Genomic DNA, 17,559 nt, shown 5'->3' with positions numbered 1-17,559 from the left:
AACAAAAAAAAAATAATAATAATAAAACGTGAAATCAGACTCATTCCACTTAAGTTAATTTGTTGAGATTCCTTTTTGAGTGTTCAGAATCGTTTTCCTCAACACACCTTGCTGCACAAATATAACCATGCAAAAGGTAAATATTCTGGTAAGACAAAAAAAAAAATGTTTTCTGGTCTATTTCAAAGTTTGGAAAGCAGGGATTGGTGTGGATTCTTCAGCTGAAACCTCAGCGTGGAGCAGGGAGACCTGAGCTGAACGGACACATCGCTCAGGGTTGTGTCTCTGCAGCTGGAACAACCTTAGAGCCAGAGTTTGTTCTGGACATCAAGTCAACTGACTACAAATGATATTAATTAAAATCAGCATTAAAGCATTTTTTTTTTTTTTTTACTTTACCTCTAAAACTGTATTAGAATCATAACTGGAAGTTTCTATTAAAGTCAATGATATCATGTTACTATTAGTCTTTTTTTTAACATGCTGAACAAATAAATTGCAAAGATCAAAATTAAAGAATACATATGGTTTAAAACGCCAATTTTTACAATAGCAAACAAGGGTTTGCTCAATAGTAGAGGGAAAGTTTCATTTGATTCTGCTCATTTCTGTCTTTGGTCTCTGATCATTCGACACGTCGTGCACCTAAGATGGTCCAATAGACACACACACACGCACACACACAAACACAAAGAAGAGAGATTAAAATATAAAAACTGCCCACTTTCCTTTCAGTGTTTGGTAATATGTGTTTGAGAAACACCAGTAAAACATCTTTTGATTGTTTGCTTTCATATCTCTGCTCCAGACTTTCTCTCATCCATTTCATTAAACCCATTTACTTTAAAGCCAGAACTAAAACAAACTCATCCCACAACTTTGTTATCCCTTGTAATGCAGCTTAAATTCATTTAGAAGGTGAGTGATTTTCACTGGCTTGTACTTCAATGCATAGTTTCAAAATTGCTTTATCTTTTTATGCTGGAAAGAAAAAAGAAACATGAAAACAACTAAAATTACTTAATATTTTTGTTTTCAAATGCAATATCTTTAAATAAAAAATATATATATATTGCCAAAAACACTCAAAAGAAGAAAGAGCACAAGCTGGTGTCTGCTCGCGCAATCAGACAATCTGCATTCTGATCAGCCTTTTATTTACACCTAAAAGAGCAAAGTGTCAGCTAAAGGAGCAGCTGAACTCCAGTCACCGCGTGTGTGTGAGCGAGTGTGTGACTGTCTCTAAATTCTGTGCGGGGCCACACGCTGAGCTGCCCGTCTGAAATTCAACCTCCTCTGGCATTTAAGAGCGCAGCTTTCCCCCTCTCTTTTTCCTCCTCTCCCCATTCTTATGGGCCGCTCTGCTCCACGGTCCGCCTGTAACCCCGGTGCCCTGATACCTCACTGACTGTCTGCTCGGGTGAGCATGCTCAACACAATGGTCCGAACCCACTTGGTGTTTGGCTCTGAGTACAATCCAACTGAAAGTAAAAATCTCCTGAAGACGGAGAAGGTAAAGTAAAGAATAAAGTCTTTACTCTTCGTGCGTGTGTGTGTGTGTGTGTGTGTCCAGGTGGGTGTTGCTTTCAGGTCACAGAAATTAGGCTCTCCAAACAAACAGAATAAGAACTGCTGTCCGGATACTGCAACATCACACAGATGCACACGCACTCACTCACTTACACACACACACATGCACGCACACACTGGAGCAGGGATCGCGTGCTACCTGACAGCAGAAACAACCTTGACACGGCGCCGGCCACCTTCACTGCATTCCGGCATACCAACACACATGCAGCCACTCACAGTGGAAGACAGTGAAGATGACAAGTTGGTTAATGCAAAGAAAGGTAAGATTAAAAGGTAAAATTTACCTACTCTTGTTCAGAGTGCATTAAAAAACACTCGGATAACGGGTGTCCTACCGACTCCATCAGCGATACCGGGACATTGTCACATCAACCTCCTCTGAAGAACAGCAAAAAGGTTTAAAAAAAATATCAAAGTTTTGATATGTTTCCTCTTTCTCTTCTTCTTTCTCTGATCTTCCACTTTCTCTCTCTCCCTCTCCCTCTCTCTCTCTCTTACTCTCAGTCCTTCCTTCCACTTGGAGGGAGCAATACAATTACCAGGCTCTGCGCCGGCTGCACTGATCGGCTCTGCGTGTGTGTATAGATGCAAGGGAGCGCGTGTGTGCTGTGTGCATGCGAGAGCTGGGGGAGAGGGGGGCTGTAGACGCACACGCAGCCAGCCGGGCAGTCGGGACAGAAAACTGTGCTGCTGTCCTAATCAACGACTTAAAGCCCCGATAGCTGCTCATGAATATTAAGCAGGATTTTGCATATGCAGTCCCTCAGGTCCTGGTTCTGCTGTGATTGGTGGACAGCTGACCAATGGCTGCAGGGATGGGTGGAGAAAGGGGTGGAGAAAAAGGAGGGTGGGGGGGGGTCAAAGCTGAGCGAAGAGGGAGAGCGGCAGGTGGAGAAGGAGGGATCGGACAAAGAGCGCAGCAAAGAAAACGGGAAAGAAGGAAACAGGGAATAGAACAGGTGAGAGAAAGGTTTAAAGAAAGACAACCTGCCCTCTTTCCTTTAATTTTTCTTTCTTAACCCATCTGTAAGACCTACTTCTTCTAAAAAATCTCTCCCCTCTGATTTGTACTGCTCCAATTACTTGGCCATGTTGGCGTTTAAACTCCCACAAAAACATTACATGTCTACAACAAAAAGCAGAAGGTAAAACAACTTTACCTTCTGCTTTTTTCAAACTTTGTTAAAAAAAAAAAGTTTTAAAGCAGGCATTTTTCAAGCTCTCATACACCCCACACCTTGCCTGGAGACGTCTTTCTGGTGGGAAACATGGTTTGGAGTCTGCTTGGCTGCAGGACACAAAATTGACCTAATCAAATCCAGAAAAATTGCTAGATCAAAGCAACGAGTGTAAGCTTGACCCTAAACCCAAAGCTTGAATAACATGTCACACTTCCAATGCACACAGACAGGCAGAGCGCAGCGGAGCCCATCACAGCTCAGCAGTAAAATACGAGATTATGGCAATTCCACAGTGCTTGTCCTTTGTTGTGGAATGATTTGGGCATGATTGGGGCAAGGTTCTCCCTGCTGCTTGTTGTTTCTGTCAAACCCCTACACATCTCCTCGCCAGCGTGCCATTTCCTTCCACTGTCTGCGAACACGCTGGAATGTACCGAGACGGAAACTCCAGGAGAATCCGTGCACGGCCCGTCAGTGTAAAAACAGGTTGCTGACAGAGGAAAGGCGAACGGGGAAAGGCAAGAAGAGAAGGAAAGGAAAAACGGTACACATTTAAACTTCAGGTCTTTTCAGCCAATGTTTTCCAGTTTTCCGACTTTTCCAACACTCTGGTTCTCCAACAAAAGCAATGGAGGTGTGTGCCGGAAAGAGCCAGATTCTAAGAAGAAAATCAGAAGGGTGGCAAGGGGGGATGCAGAGATGAAAGGGAGTGGTTGTAATTAGCACATTTGGAAGAGAACAGATAATAAAACATTTCCTGAAACCAATCTCTACTTTGAAGTATGTTTGTGGGTATATTTGTGTAAGTGTGTGTGTGTGTGTGTGTGTGTGTGTGTGGACCTACAAGAACAACAACCTCTTTTCCTGTATTTTTTTATGCCATGTATTTGACATCATTTTAAATTTCTGACGCATCTACTAGGTCTAATTTCTAACGTCAGCTGATGTCAGGTGCCGTTTTCATCCCACAAACATCTTTAAAGTCAAAATTTATGACATAAAAAAAACCCCCAAAAAAACAATGTGCTGCACTGAAACAAACCCAAACACAGTTTACAAGTGATTATTTGCACTAAATCACAATAGAACTATTTTAGAAACAGAGATCATGCAAAAGAGAAGCAACCCACAAACGCACACAGACTCTGTTTTTCATGTGGACAGAGGGAGATGAATTCAAGCACATTCATGGACGCTCTGAGGCTCATGCACACTCACACACACACTCACAGTTATGATGTATCCAGAGGCTTATAAGCATCGACAAAGATGAGTGTGAATCAATGCTGCCGCCACCACTGTGCAAACAAATCTTTTACTGAAACCTCTGTCTCTAAAGCACATGTGCTGGGAATCCCACACACACACACACACACACACACACACACACACACACACACACACACACACGCACATCTATCATTCTTGAGTCTGTGGAAATAGATTAGGAGTTGAACACTAAAGTAATGTAATCAACATACCAGTTAAATATGAAACAATCTAGCTGCAGGTTATTCAAATGGATTAAAGTGAATATTAGAAAACTGCCAGAGCTTCACAAGAAGAACCAATCATTTAAAAAGGTGATTTATTCTGTTAAATATTAATTATAACAGCAAAATACTAAATGTCAACTGCACACAGAAAATCATAAACAGAGCTACAACAGAAAAAAAAAAAAAAAAATGTCTAATGTCAAAAATCTTCTGGGTCTTGAAGTAATCTGTTCTCATTGTTTCCATATCACTTACTTCTTATTCTCCTGTCTGACCCCCACCCACCCCTCCTCCTAGACTATCGATTGCCTGTGAATCTGAGAGCATGTTGACAGTGACCCCTTTAGGCCACTTCCCTCTGAAAGTAGACAAACACTCCTCGGATTAAGCACAAACCCATAACCGTAAAAAACAAAAAAACAAAAGGCGTCACATCAGTGCAATTTCTTTGAATTCCTCTGAATAACTTAACCATTTTCAAAACATTTCAGAAATTAAAAATGTAAAATCTCACCTGATCCCATCAGTTTGTCCCATAGCCAGTAATTGCATGCATGAATTCAGTCGTGCACTGCGACGTCACTCACATCCCACTCTGCTCTTTTATCTGTGATTGTGTCCAGGAGTCTGTGTGGGTTGCCAGTTTTGACCCTGCGCTGCCAGCCTGTTGACATCTATGGAAGAATTATCCTTTGCAACTCTTACCGACATCAATCACAGCGCTCAATAGGCCATGGCAAGTTCACTCAGAGCAATACAGGTGTGTGTGTGTGTGTGTGTGCGCATTTGGGTGTCTTTGCTGGTCAACACGATCTTTAACAAATTCATGAGGTGTCCACTTGGAACGCTGACCCAGTGACACAAATGTGCCAGTCATAAACAGATCCAAGTTTTATTCATATTCAACCACAATAAGATAAAGTTATTACTTTGATGTTAAATATAAGAACTTTGTTATTATCCTGCCTGTGATAAAAGTGTGCCTATGGCATTTCACAATCACAATATCCTACGTTCCTTTATCAAGGGACGCAGAGAGGAACAGAAGAGACAGAGAGCTTCTGCTTGTACTTCTCTAGTCACCAACAGAGGGAGCTGTGGACTCTGGTCCATTTACACACAGCCAGCAAAGGAACCTTTGAATTAAGTCTGTATGAGTGATCATGAGTGTAAAATATAATTCAGTCATCCACTGATCTTTATGTTAACAAAAAGTCTTAACGACAAATTGCAATTCTGACACACACACCCACACACACAATTAAAACACAGAAAAAGGAGACGCAGGAGAAACCGAGTTCAGTTTTTGGATTGCTGTTTGCAGCAAATGCATCAGAAACGGAGTGAGAACGATCAGGTTAAAGATGGGAGGTAAAGGTGAGATGTAGATTTAACAGAAGAACTGACTGACAGCAGTGAGAACTTTCCGTTATCCAAATTTATGCTTACTTACTTTAACTTAATTTTGTCTTGGTGTCCTCTTGAATGCCGGCCTTTGTAAAAAAAAAAAAAAAAAAAAGTATTTTCATTGTCTTCTACAAACTTAAATAATATGAATTATTAATCATTGTTAAATTAAGTAAAATCTGCACTACTGTTGAAAAACTAAGCAGTAAAGGTGATTTTTTTGCAGTTTCAGAACAATTCAAATATTTTCATAAGATTCATACATTATTTGACATAATAATGTATTATTATGACAAATAATAATACATTATTATTTGTCATAATAATAATGTATTATTATTATAATAATAATACATTATTATGTATTATAATACATAATAATGTATTATATTACATTATTACATTATTAATGTAATAATGTAATTATTACATTATAAGCAATGTAATAATTAGTTACATTGCTTATAATGTAACTAATTATAAGCAATTAGTTACATTGAAACTAATTGCTTATAATGTCTTATCAGAACACTTGACCTAAACGTAACAATCATAAGATATTAAAATAAACTTAGCTCCAAACACTCAGATCGGACAAAAATCCATCAAGTAATCTGCCAAGTTGAAAGGTTTCATAATATATGGCTTTTTATCAAGGGGTTTGAAAAGCTACATTGGCTTATTCTTACATTTAGATGCCCTGAAATTATAAGCATGATCAACTGGATCAGTAGCTCTGGATGTGTCTTTCTAGTAAGCAAATACAGCTCCATCAAACAAACAAATGCCAAAATGTTCTTCACTTTAATTTCTTTGAGAATCTGCTAGAAAAATATGTCTGTGTGCACACATGAGATATGTGTGTGTGTGTGTGTGCGTGCGTGTGTGTGTGTGAGCATCAAGGCACTTCCAGGCAGGAAATAGATGCTGATCAAGGCCAAGGAGAGAGCCCCAGCTGCTTGGAAAAGCTGCTGGGTTTAGGGGGCTTTCTGGAACCTGTCACCAAAACTCTGTTTGGGTAACCTTTGCAGCAGCAGCATGGTATGAGGAGACACACACATGAAACACACCGAAGCTTATGTAATCACACCACACACACACACACCCCTCATTCCAATGAGTATTGCTACAGCACAGTAACTATTTGTTTGCGCATGTACTGTTAGTTGGAAGATCTAACTTGCGCAGAAAGTTGCCGCATGTCCACGAAGTGACCGATTTCATTGGAACCGAGCGCCATGTTGCCCGTCACAAAGGTCAGGCAGGTTTTGCAGCTGAGAGGAATGAGGTGTGAGCTTACGCGTGCGCTCATCAGAGACACAGACAGTACAAGGAAAGCATTTATATTTAGATGAGAAAAAGTGGGTGAGAAAGGGTGTCATGGAGAAGGTGACTTTACTATTTATAAAAACAGAATATTAACCTCTGCAAAATATTTATAACATCATAGTGGACTGCTCTGCATACTTTTAGAAAGTTTTAGCTCTTTTGATTTTAAAGTTTGAAGCAAATCTATTTGGTAAAAAAAAAAAAAAAAAAAATGCACGAATATTTTTACCACTTAATACAATCAAATACTCAAATGGACACAAGTGCAGCAGGTCATATCTGCTTACCTTGCTGTCAGTGGTCAGACTGGAGGTTGGCTGGACTGCACCTCATCGCAGAGTGAAAGGTGTGACCTCATCATATGGGGTCAGGCTATAGGAAAAGGCTTTTGGCTCAACTGAGGTTGTGACCTCATCATATGGGGACAGACAGGGCAGAGATGATAGATGTCAACATTGAAAATGTGCGTTAGTGTGTCTGTGCATGCATGTTGTGCGTTAGTGTGTCTGTGCATGCATGTTGTTTCCACTGAAGCTATGTTAATGTTCCTGGCACAGGCCGTATACGATATGCTACTAAATGCAACACATGTTGTGAGGAAACAGACGTGTCGGTCCAAGTAAAACCTCAGACTCCCACCTTCAACTTGAAGGGAACTGCAGTGGTTAATCACTCCTTCTGAGAGAACCTCCCACATTTATGTGGGGATAAGAAGGGCTCAAATGTCAAAAAAACTCAGTTAAAATAATATTTGCGTGGGGACAAGTGTTCAGCAGGTACAAAAAGAGGTTTAGTCTGCTAATAACAGAACACGAATAACACATTATCTCACCAATTTTTGTTTTACTTAAAACTTTCTCTAATTTGGACAGCTACCACTCTACTATCTAGTTCCCCTTCCTCCTCCTTCTCATCCTCTGGTATTCATATATTCTCTGGCATAAATTAGAACAGGGATGTAATTATACACAAAATGAGTTTTGCCTGGGTAAGAAAGAACTGAGTTTGTGTGTGCTTCTATTGTGTATCTCCCCAGCAGCCAGTGAGCCTGTTTAAAGCAGCGTTTTGTATTGAAATGGGCGACTTCGGAGAGGTGCGCTCCTTTAATTACGCCGCTCTCAAACAGAACATGAGTGGGATATTCCACTGGGATTACTTGACTCGCAATGCAGTCTCTCTGTTAACACAATACACACACATAAACACGACACACATGTACCCCCAGACATAAATGAATACCTGCCAAAAAAAAAAAACAAAAAAAAAAACGCCTGTCTCTCCAATAGTACAACACTCAATTTATTCAACTGAGGTGCAAGCCAAGTGAATAATTCCACTACTAATAAAGACGGTAAGAGGCGGCGTTTGCACAGACAAGAAGAAGTGGGAAAAAGGATAATAAAGAAGCATAGAGGCAGCAAAGTGTTTGGAGTAAAAGTAAGTCTACAGGAGAAAGTGATGAAGCTCAACAAGACACACTTTTTACTCCAGTTATTTAAACAACCAGTTTGGAATAGCAATATTTGCTGGTAAGACAGTTTCCTTCCATCATTAAGTGTCATTGAAAACTCTCAAACCAGGTCTACGTCAAGGAAAGGAGTTCTAATCTGCTTAAAAGTGTAGTCAGATTCAATAAATTAGACAATGTATTCTGACGAGGCTCATTTGTCAGATTAAAAAGTACCTTTTGAAAATGTACAACCTTTAAGCCAGTATTAAACATACTTTTCATTAAGCCCACATATCTGTGTAAAAATGTTTTACATGGCTGATGTAATATTCTAATTTTAAATGTCACGTTTTCACTACCAAATACAAAAACAATCAACCATGTGACATTTGCAAAACGTCTTGATAATCTCCAACACTTGTGGAAAAACTTGATGCTGAATGAAAAATGAAACTGAAACTTTTTGAAATATGTGCATAGCATTTCATCACTCATAAAGCAAACCACCTAAATGTTGTAAAAAAAAACCAAACAAAAAAAACACTGAAAATAATCTGCAAGGGGCCAAATTCTTTTTCACAGTTTTGTGTGAGTTGACCAACGTGTTCGGCAGCAGATATTTGATTTATGAAAGAATCCTAAAACTTCCTGAGGAAGTCCAGGTATAATTCAGACATCTTGGTGCACTAGTACGATACTATCCTGAGCAGACTCTACATTGAGGACTGTAAAGAAATTGCATTAAATTGTGTTTGAGAAAAAACACAAAGGTCAAAAGTTTTAATTATTTTTCCTTTGTTACTTCATATGACTTGAATCAAAACCTAATGATGTCATGGGTTTTTGCAGGGAAAATAAAAAAGTATAAATATTTTTAAATCTTAAAAAAAAAAATTATTTACTTGGGTTAAGCTATTTGGTGAGAAGGTGAAAATTGGTCACGTTACATTGATGGCAATATTGCACCAACAAGAAAAAAGCAGTCCACTGTAAAAGATACACAAACCATAAACACACTCCACTTCATCTGCGTCTGTGTCTAATGACGTGTGTGAGTAATTACTTTAAGTCCAATGTGTGCGGCCGTTTAAGTGTCTCTGCTCATGTATGTTTTTATCTAGGCTTTCGGCTCTGTCTGTGTGAGCAATGAGTATGTTTAATGGTGTGTGTGAAAATAATCGCTTAATCGCAGCTTCCTCCATTTGAAAGGTGTGTGTAAGTGTTAATGTGTGATTCTTGGTGTCGTGGTCTCAATGCAAGAAAAAAGATGGAAGACACTATGATGGGCGAGGTGTCCTGAAAAAAGCAGAAGTGAAACAGTGAAATGAATGGTTTGAGGGCCTTAAAAAAGCTATGAAATGGAGAAAAGGAAAACACAAGACACAAAACACTGAACAGAAATTGAGGGAGAACCTCTGGAGAAAGACACACCCTTTCTCTTTATCTCTCTCTCTAATTCTCCACTATAACCCTTCCTTCCAATCTAGCTCTCCAAACCGTCGGCTTGTGAATTTATAGTTGGCCCAATGATTGCTTCTCAGGCCATGATGGCTGTAAATTGCTTTGCCATTTGGTAAATGCTGGCAGTTAGAAGGTATACAAGTAATTATTTCCGCTTGTGCTGATTGAGACATAATTTCAGACGAGGTCCTGGAAAAATGACAGCATTTTGAAACAACTCTGTTTTAATTTCCCAGCATTTCTAATTAGAATCTGTTTGAACATGGGGAGTTTTTTTTTTATGTGGTTTCCTCCAATGGGGCCAGAAATAATTAAACTGTCAAGGGGAAATAAATACGTATAAACAAGGCATAATTTTTACAGAGCACAGCACCTTGTCAGGCCATGACTTTTTGTGAAGAAAAAGAATGTGAGGAACAATACAGGGGCATAGAGGACATACTGACGCCATACATAAACATGTAAATGCACAATGAAAAACATACCTAATCTATAGATCTGCAAATGTATAAACTAACCAAAACCCCCTGAAAATTCTCTATTTTGCTAATTAAGGTAATTTTTATACATAAAACCCATTCTATATAAAACCATTTCATCTTCAGAAGAAATGTGATCTAGAGGAAGAGCTCAACCTTTCAATCAGGAACAGTTTTTAACTCCATGCCATAATTTACCATGAGATTACATAACTCTACAACATTACCGGAAACATAAATGCCAAAACAATCATTTACTAAACAGGCAATAAAACACACATGCCGATTCTCTACCCCCAACCAATTCCTGAGCAAAACCTCAACAAGTAATTAGACATTGATTGATTTTATGTAAGAATATGAATTTCTGATTTTTACCAACTGACCGTTTAAATTATTCTAAAGAGCCTATTTGGTTTTTTATTCCTGCATTACAAAAAAAGTTTAATTCTAGTCATTTGTAACACAGATGTCACACTCTGATCAAACTTCAAACCCCCCAATTAGCATGACCTTAGTCATACTGGAAAAAAAATAAGACTTATTTCCATCTCAACAACAAGATTTTGTTGAAATAGATGATTTTGCCCATGATCTATTTTTTTTTTGGCAATAAGACTTCTTAGTTGTACTCTTTTTAATGACTTAACAACAACCTCTCTACATTTACATGCTGCAACAAATAATTATTGTCAGCAAATATACAACAGATATTGTCTAAACACAAGATACTTAAATAACTAGCTAAGCAGTTTATTTACCACATGCATGCCGCATACCAGTGACATTCGGTGGGGTTTATAACTGGTGAGGCACAAACACCACCATAGTCAGCTGTACAAATCTAAAATACAACATAGAAGCTATATTTTAATTTTGATCATAACTAATTAAAGCTTAGAACTAACAATGTAATAGCAAGAAAGATAAAAGCATATTTTGAGCACATGATTTTACCTTCATTTTATATTGCATCAATGCAAATATCCTCCTCCATGAATAGTTCTGTCATTCTGCTGTAAAAAATAAAATAAAAAAGTTCGTGTCTCTCTTTCCTCTTATTTTCAAAAATTTGGCAGCCAAAGGCAGTGGCCTTGAATGGTTGTTTTCCCCTACGACTGTTTTCAGTCGTTTCAATGCTAGAAGAAGAGCACCTGGTGCTCGTTGTGTCTATGGGGCTCAGTACTGCCCCCTGTCAGTGAGGCATTTTCACTGCACATTTATGGCCGATCAGAAAGACTACTGTATTTTTCCAGGCTATAGACCGCACCTCACTATAAGCGGCACCCACAAAGTTATTTTATTTAATTTTTTATTTATAGTCGCACCAGGCTATAAGCCGCTGGTATCTCCGCTGCTCTCGGTTTTCCACAAATCTGCTATTAATGGCGCAGCCCTGCGTCTCCAACCATGGAATCGTTCACGAGCTTACGTCCAGCGGCTATCAATCTGTACTGTCAGATCGATAGCCTTCAACTTAAAAGCGGCATCATATGAACTTCTTCGTGTGGTTTCCATCATAAGCAGGTATGAGTTTGAAGAACTTTCTCCGTCATGCCTGCTGCTAGCATGTGTTTGTTCTAAATGAAAATTAGCACTTTCTTCTTTGATTTCCAATTTTGACTTCCAACGATTCACTTCCTGCTAAAGAGCCCCCTGGCGGTTGAAGAAAAATCCACAGAAAAGCCGCACAAATCGTACGCTTCAAAGACCCGGTTTTAAGCCGAAACGTTCATGACCAACCCATCACTACACTGCACTTACACTGCATCTGGAAAGTGTTAATTCTTCACTTTTTTACTCTTCCTAGCTGGCCAATTCCAGAGCTCCTCTGTGAAGAGAGGAGAAAGTTCCTCATGGACAACCATCTCTGCAGCAATCCTCCAGTCAAGCCTTTGTGGTAGAGTGGTCTGACAGAAGCCACTACTTAATAAAAGCCTCATGGCAGCAGCCCATCTGGAGTTTGCCAAAAGGTACATGAAGGACTCTAAGGCCATGAAAAACAAAATTATCTGGTCTAATGAGGCAAAGATTGAACTCTTTGGTCTGAGTGCCAGACATCATGGAAATCAGGCATGACTTTCCTCTGAACATGATGGAGGACGCTGTATTGACCAATAGGTCAATACAGTGAAGAAATGAGGTTTCAACATCATGAAGTGTTAACGAGTCAGAATAGACAGAAATATGAACCAATGCACAGAGACATTGGAGATGAAAACCTGCTCCAGAGCTCTAAGGACCTCAGACTGAGACGACAGTTTGATTTTCAGACAACAACATCCAAAGCACACAGCCAAGGAGTGGTTTCCGAATCACTCTATGAATGTTCTGGAGTGGCCAAATCAGTTCAGAGGTGAATACAACTGAACGTCTCTGGAGAGTTCTGAAAATGGCTGTCCGTAGATGTGTCTCCCCTCACACCTGATGGAGCTTGCGAATAATCTAAAGATCTGGGTGCTAAGCTAATGCCCTCATATTCAAAAGACATGAGGCTATAATTGCAGCCAAAGGTGGATCAATACAGTAGTAAGGATAGGTTCTGAGAACTTTACGGATGGACTGTAACTGAATTACTCACCTGAAACAATGTTGTGTAAGCTAGTAGAGAAAATGCAGTTGCTGTCCAAACCCAAACTCTGCATCAACAATTTGGAGGAATCACCCTTGAAGAAAGGGGATTTTTCCCACAGCAAGAGTTGAGTTTTAGAAAATTTAATCTATTAACATTTTACTACTACAGCAGGGTTGGTACAAATAAAAGCAGCAATACAATTCTGGGAGTCTGAAAATTGAGCTTGAAACTCTGAATGACAAAGTGAGTGCACACTGATAGGCAGCACTAATAGAGATGCATTTGAACTAGAGTTACTCAATTACAACCTGACAACTCAAGGACCCCCATCTCACCAACCCCATATGAACAGACGCTCACAGACACACAGGCACATACATATGAAGCACGGTGTAATCCCACCAACATGAATGTTATAATACAGCAAATGTCAAAGACTTTACCAAAGCATAAACAAAAAGTGAAATACATAAATATTTAATTTGCTAAGGCATTTTACTAATGATTTACTTAACCTTTTTTTTTTTTTTTTTTTTTTAGGTTTTTGTAAAAATACATCCTCCACATCTTTGTAAGTTCTTACAAGTTACACTCAAATACATGCATAGGGCCTGAATCAGAAAGGATCTGTTTCATGTGAAAGAAACTAAGGGCTTATTGACATTTTATTTAGTGGACAAATAAACAAAGGGTATGTTTAATACTTCCATAAAATCTCTCATCTCTCAGTGTACCCTGAAAAAACTATGTTTATCCAGTATACTCAGTTCACATAAACTTCAATAAAAATATATTTATACATTTTGTCATATTTAAACATTGCTTAGTTGTTGTTTTTTTAATAGTACATTTTAATTTTTTAAACAGAATTCCATGTCTGAATTATCAAGGCTAGTTTTCCCTGAAGCTTGACATTTATGAAATGAAACAAAAGAAACTTCTCTTTGAACTAAATTTGAACATCTATGTCCATTTGCTTAAACCAGATGGTGAACAGCTACAAGTTCCATGAGGAGGGCTTTGTGTGTGTAGACGTACACATGTACTAAGGTTAACGGTACACTTGGATACAAACAATTCTCATCTAATATTAATAGGATATGTTAAACAGTAACACTAAGTCAGCACGGACGAGGAAGGCGTCTCTGAGTGCCAAGCAGAGAGATGAATGTCATGCTGACTAAAGTCACACACAATTACATATGTGAATATGTTGCATGGCAACTTTTAAGAAAAACAATCTCAATTTATAAATAAAATAAATAAAAAAAACATTTACAATAAGAATAACAATGTGCTACACAGTTTCATTTTGTACGTACAAAGCAGAAAAAAGTTATAAGTCATATTTAGTATCTATTTGAAAGATGCTAACTGAAGGTTCAACATAACCTTAAATAGAAAATCAGAGAAAGAAATTAGTGGATCACACTATTAGTCTGTAATTGGCCTCAATCTGAATTTGTATCCAGAGGAGTTGAAACGAAGTTTGCTCTTGCCTCTCTGTTCTTGACTGCATGGCTCTGTGTCTGTAATTGTCTGGATGTGTGAAACAGTCACCCGTTCTTTGAAACAAAAACAACCACTTAGGCATGAACAGCAGCGCTTGGGAGACATCAATATTTCAGTCAGGTGTGTCGAGACAGAGAAAGGGGGAGACAGAGTGAGGAACATGAAAGCAGCAACGAGGGGGGGACCCCTGCCATACTGAGGCATTCCCAAGACTGACGGAAAGACTGAGGCTCTGCATACGTGTGTGTGTGCGTGTGTGTATTATGTGATTTTCCCCCCCATCGTCACCCCGCTCCAACACTCGCTATTGTGTGTACCACCTCTGTCACCTTTCCTCTAATCAGGAGTTTAAATCAATGACGTTGTCCAAAACTATAATTGCCCGTCCTTAAACTGCTTCTCTCGCAATATGCTTTCACCAAGAAACGACTCGGCAGCAGAAATACGCCTTTGCGTGTGTTGTTGTGTGTGTATGTGCGAGCTGGATTAAGAGTATTTTCTCATTACAGCAGTGTCTGAATGTGTAGAAAGTGCTTCTCACATTGTTTTACAGCATCCTGAAACCTCAGAGCTCAGCACTAAGCAGCATAATACCCTGTTGTCCCACACTGATGCCTTCTTGTAGAACTGTTTCCACAAAATGGCTCAAAAGCTGGACCCATTGCACTTTACTGATTAGGCCATTCGAGAACAAGTTAGTATACAAAAAAATAAATAAATAAAAAAATCGGAAGACTAGCTCAAATAGTCATTTAGGATTCTCCAAAGCAGTAGCTCCCAAGCGGTAAAGATTTATGAGCCTAAAATCACAGATGTAACACAAACATTACTAATGGGCTAGTTAAATGAAGGCATGATGACAGGGTAAAGGTAAGCTTTGATAACACGCATGCCTGCAAAAATATATCAGTCATATTTTAAACTGAATTCAAATTCAAAAGATCGTTTTCTTTGTTCATTACACAAAATTTGGTCAATGGCTTTATAGCACTTTATCGAGTCTGAGAACTTCAAAGCACTCTACACAAAAATTCATCATTCTTCCCATTAATTTACATTAACTCAATTGAGTGAGTGAAGCCATCTTGAGTGACTTTTTGCCAAGCTGCTGTTCTTTACCTACCCATGAGATGCACCAACATTACAAAATGTCACAGCTACAGTATATTGTGGCTGTAAAGCCACAATGCACATCCCATCGTGTGTGTGAGTAGAATGGTTTCTTGCCACACTGTTACCCTATGCTTAAGTCCAATTAACTAGACAGGCATTTTCTTGGCCTGACGATAGACTGACATCAGTTAAATACACACATTTCCAACAAATAATTGAAAGGGAAAAACATTCACACACCATTACACAGACAGACAGACAGTTCAACAGATCACCTGGAAACAATGTGTCAAAGGTAGACATCTGCAATGATGTCTGAATCTTTCTGCCTGTTCATACACGGATGGACAGAATGGTAGAAAGAGCTGTAGAGGAGAAAGCAAAGAGGAAAGACAGATAGAAATTGAGATAGAAAGAGAGATTTCTGGTTAACAAGGTGTTGAGCACGACAAGCCCCGAGGAGTCTACGCTCTCTTAGCCTCAAAGATTAGACACCTTACCCTCCGTCAATCCCGCTCCCTCTCTTGTTGCGACACAAGGCGAACATGCCACTAACACAAGGGGCACACCCTGGGAATAAACTCTGCCTCTCCTTCTCCTGGATGATTCAGTCCTTGCTTTTTGCAGATTCTTACTCTCTTCTCTTCCCGTTTGCTTGTTAGGTCTGACTAACTACCAGTACATATCAATCTGATGTAAACTCAGATTGAATTCTGAGATTAGACTTCAGGAGTAGCTTTACACAAGGAAAATATGCGACTGTTACCCAGAACTTTGATCCAGAACGATGCTGCTCACGTTCTCACTAAAACTAGGAAAACAGAGCACATTACCTCAGTTCTCCCGAAACTCAGCAAGTAGACTTTAAAATGCTTTTGTTAGTTTATTAATCACTGAATGCACTGAACGACTTGGCACCAAAATATATTAAAGACCGGTTATCACTGTGTCAATTTCCCAGACCACTCAGATCTCCTGGCTCAAGTCTACTCTGTGTCCCCAGAACCAGAATCAAACACGGGGAGGCAGCATTCAGTATTTAGCCTCTTCTAATCTGGAACAAACTTCCAGAAAACACAAAAAGTGCCAATTTAATAGTAAGTGGGTGAGAGGCAGAGTACACCAGGGACAGGTCTGGGTGTAAACCATACATCCTGTGTGAGTGTGTCTATTGCAGATGTTGGTAAGTGTGCAACATCAAAAAAAAATAAAAAAATAAACATTTTGGACTTATGCCAAAATTCCTCCACACAAACAGCTGCCTGTAAGTTCAATAAGCTCTGTCCTTCTTTCTTTGCTTCTCCCGCTCTCTAGTCTCCTTCGTTCATCGTTCTTTCCTCATATCAGCTCTCACCGAGCTACAAACTTGTTTCACCCTCTCTTAGTTGTTTGACACCTCTCTCCCACCTGAGCATCTCTATGTGTCAAGACAAATTGGCTGAGACTCACATCTTTTTCCCTCTTCCGCAGTCTGCTCACCACTCAACCGAAGAGAGGTACAGAGCAAGCGAAAGAAAGAGCAGGTAACATAATGTGAAGAGTGGGGGCAGAATGAGCAAAATACACTGGAGTTATGGTGCAAATGTTACAAAGGAAGATGTCATAATTTGCAAAGGACTAAAGTAAAAACACACTTGACCAAAATGCATGTCTGCCACAGCAATACAAAGTTCATACGAGGAGCTGCTTTTGGTGGCAAATACAGGAAATAAAGTCGATTTGGTTAAGCTATGCAACTGAAGCCAGTGTATAAAAAAACACAATTTTATAAATGCAGATATGATTTTGATCATTCTAACTGACCTGAAACTGGTGAAGTTTAATCTGATTTATTTTCAAATTCTTAGCAGCTTTATGTTATGGTTATGATTTTTTTTTTTTTTTTTTTTTTTTTTTTTTTTTTAAAAAAGGCTTTTGGGGTTTTTTATTTTTTGAAAAAAAGAGAGGGCAAAAAAAAAAAGAA

At 39.0% G+C, this 17,559-nt stretch overlaps 1 protein-coding gene across 8 annotated transcripts in view; it reads right to left on the bottom strand.

Moving 5' to 3' along the window:
- Positions 1-17,559, bottom strand: part of esrrga (estrogen-related receptor gamma a) — a 254,277-nt gene that overhangs the window by 72,703 nt on the left and 164,015 nt on the right. The window contains exon 1 of one of the 8 annotated variants that reach the window (XM_015037365.1): positions 11,354-11,505. The exons of 5 other annotated variants lie outside the window; for them this stretch is intronic. Coding sequence is in view for 1 of the 3 variants with exons in the window: in XM_015037363.1 (XP_014892849.1) it covers positions 1,882-1,937 (56 nt within the window). In the remaining 2 variants the exon portion in view is untranslated. Of the gene's footprint in view, positions 1-1,877; positions 2,279-11,353; positions 11,506-17,559 lie in introns of those variants that run through there. 2 more of the 8 variants (XM_015037364.1, XM_015037363.1) reach the window with 2 other exon arrangements.

Source organism: Poecilia latipinna, unplaced genomic scaffold (genome assembly GCF_001443285.1).
Source record: "Poecilia latipinna isolate Pla-1442-1.1 unplaced genomic scaffold, P_latipinna-1.0 Scaffold402, whole genome shotgun sequence".
Taxonomy (NCBI): domain Eukaryota; kingdom Metazoa; phylum Chordata; class Actinopteri; order Cyprinodontiformes; family Poeciliidae; genus Poecilia; species Poecilia latipinna.
This window is presented reverse-complemented; position numbering and strand designations above follow the sequence as displayed.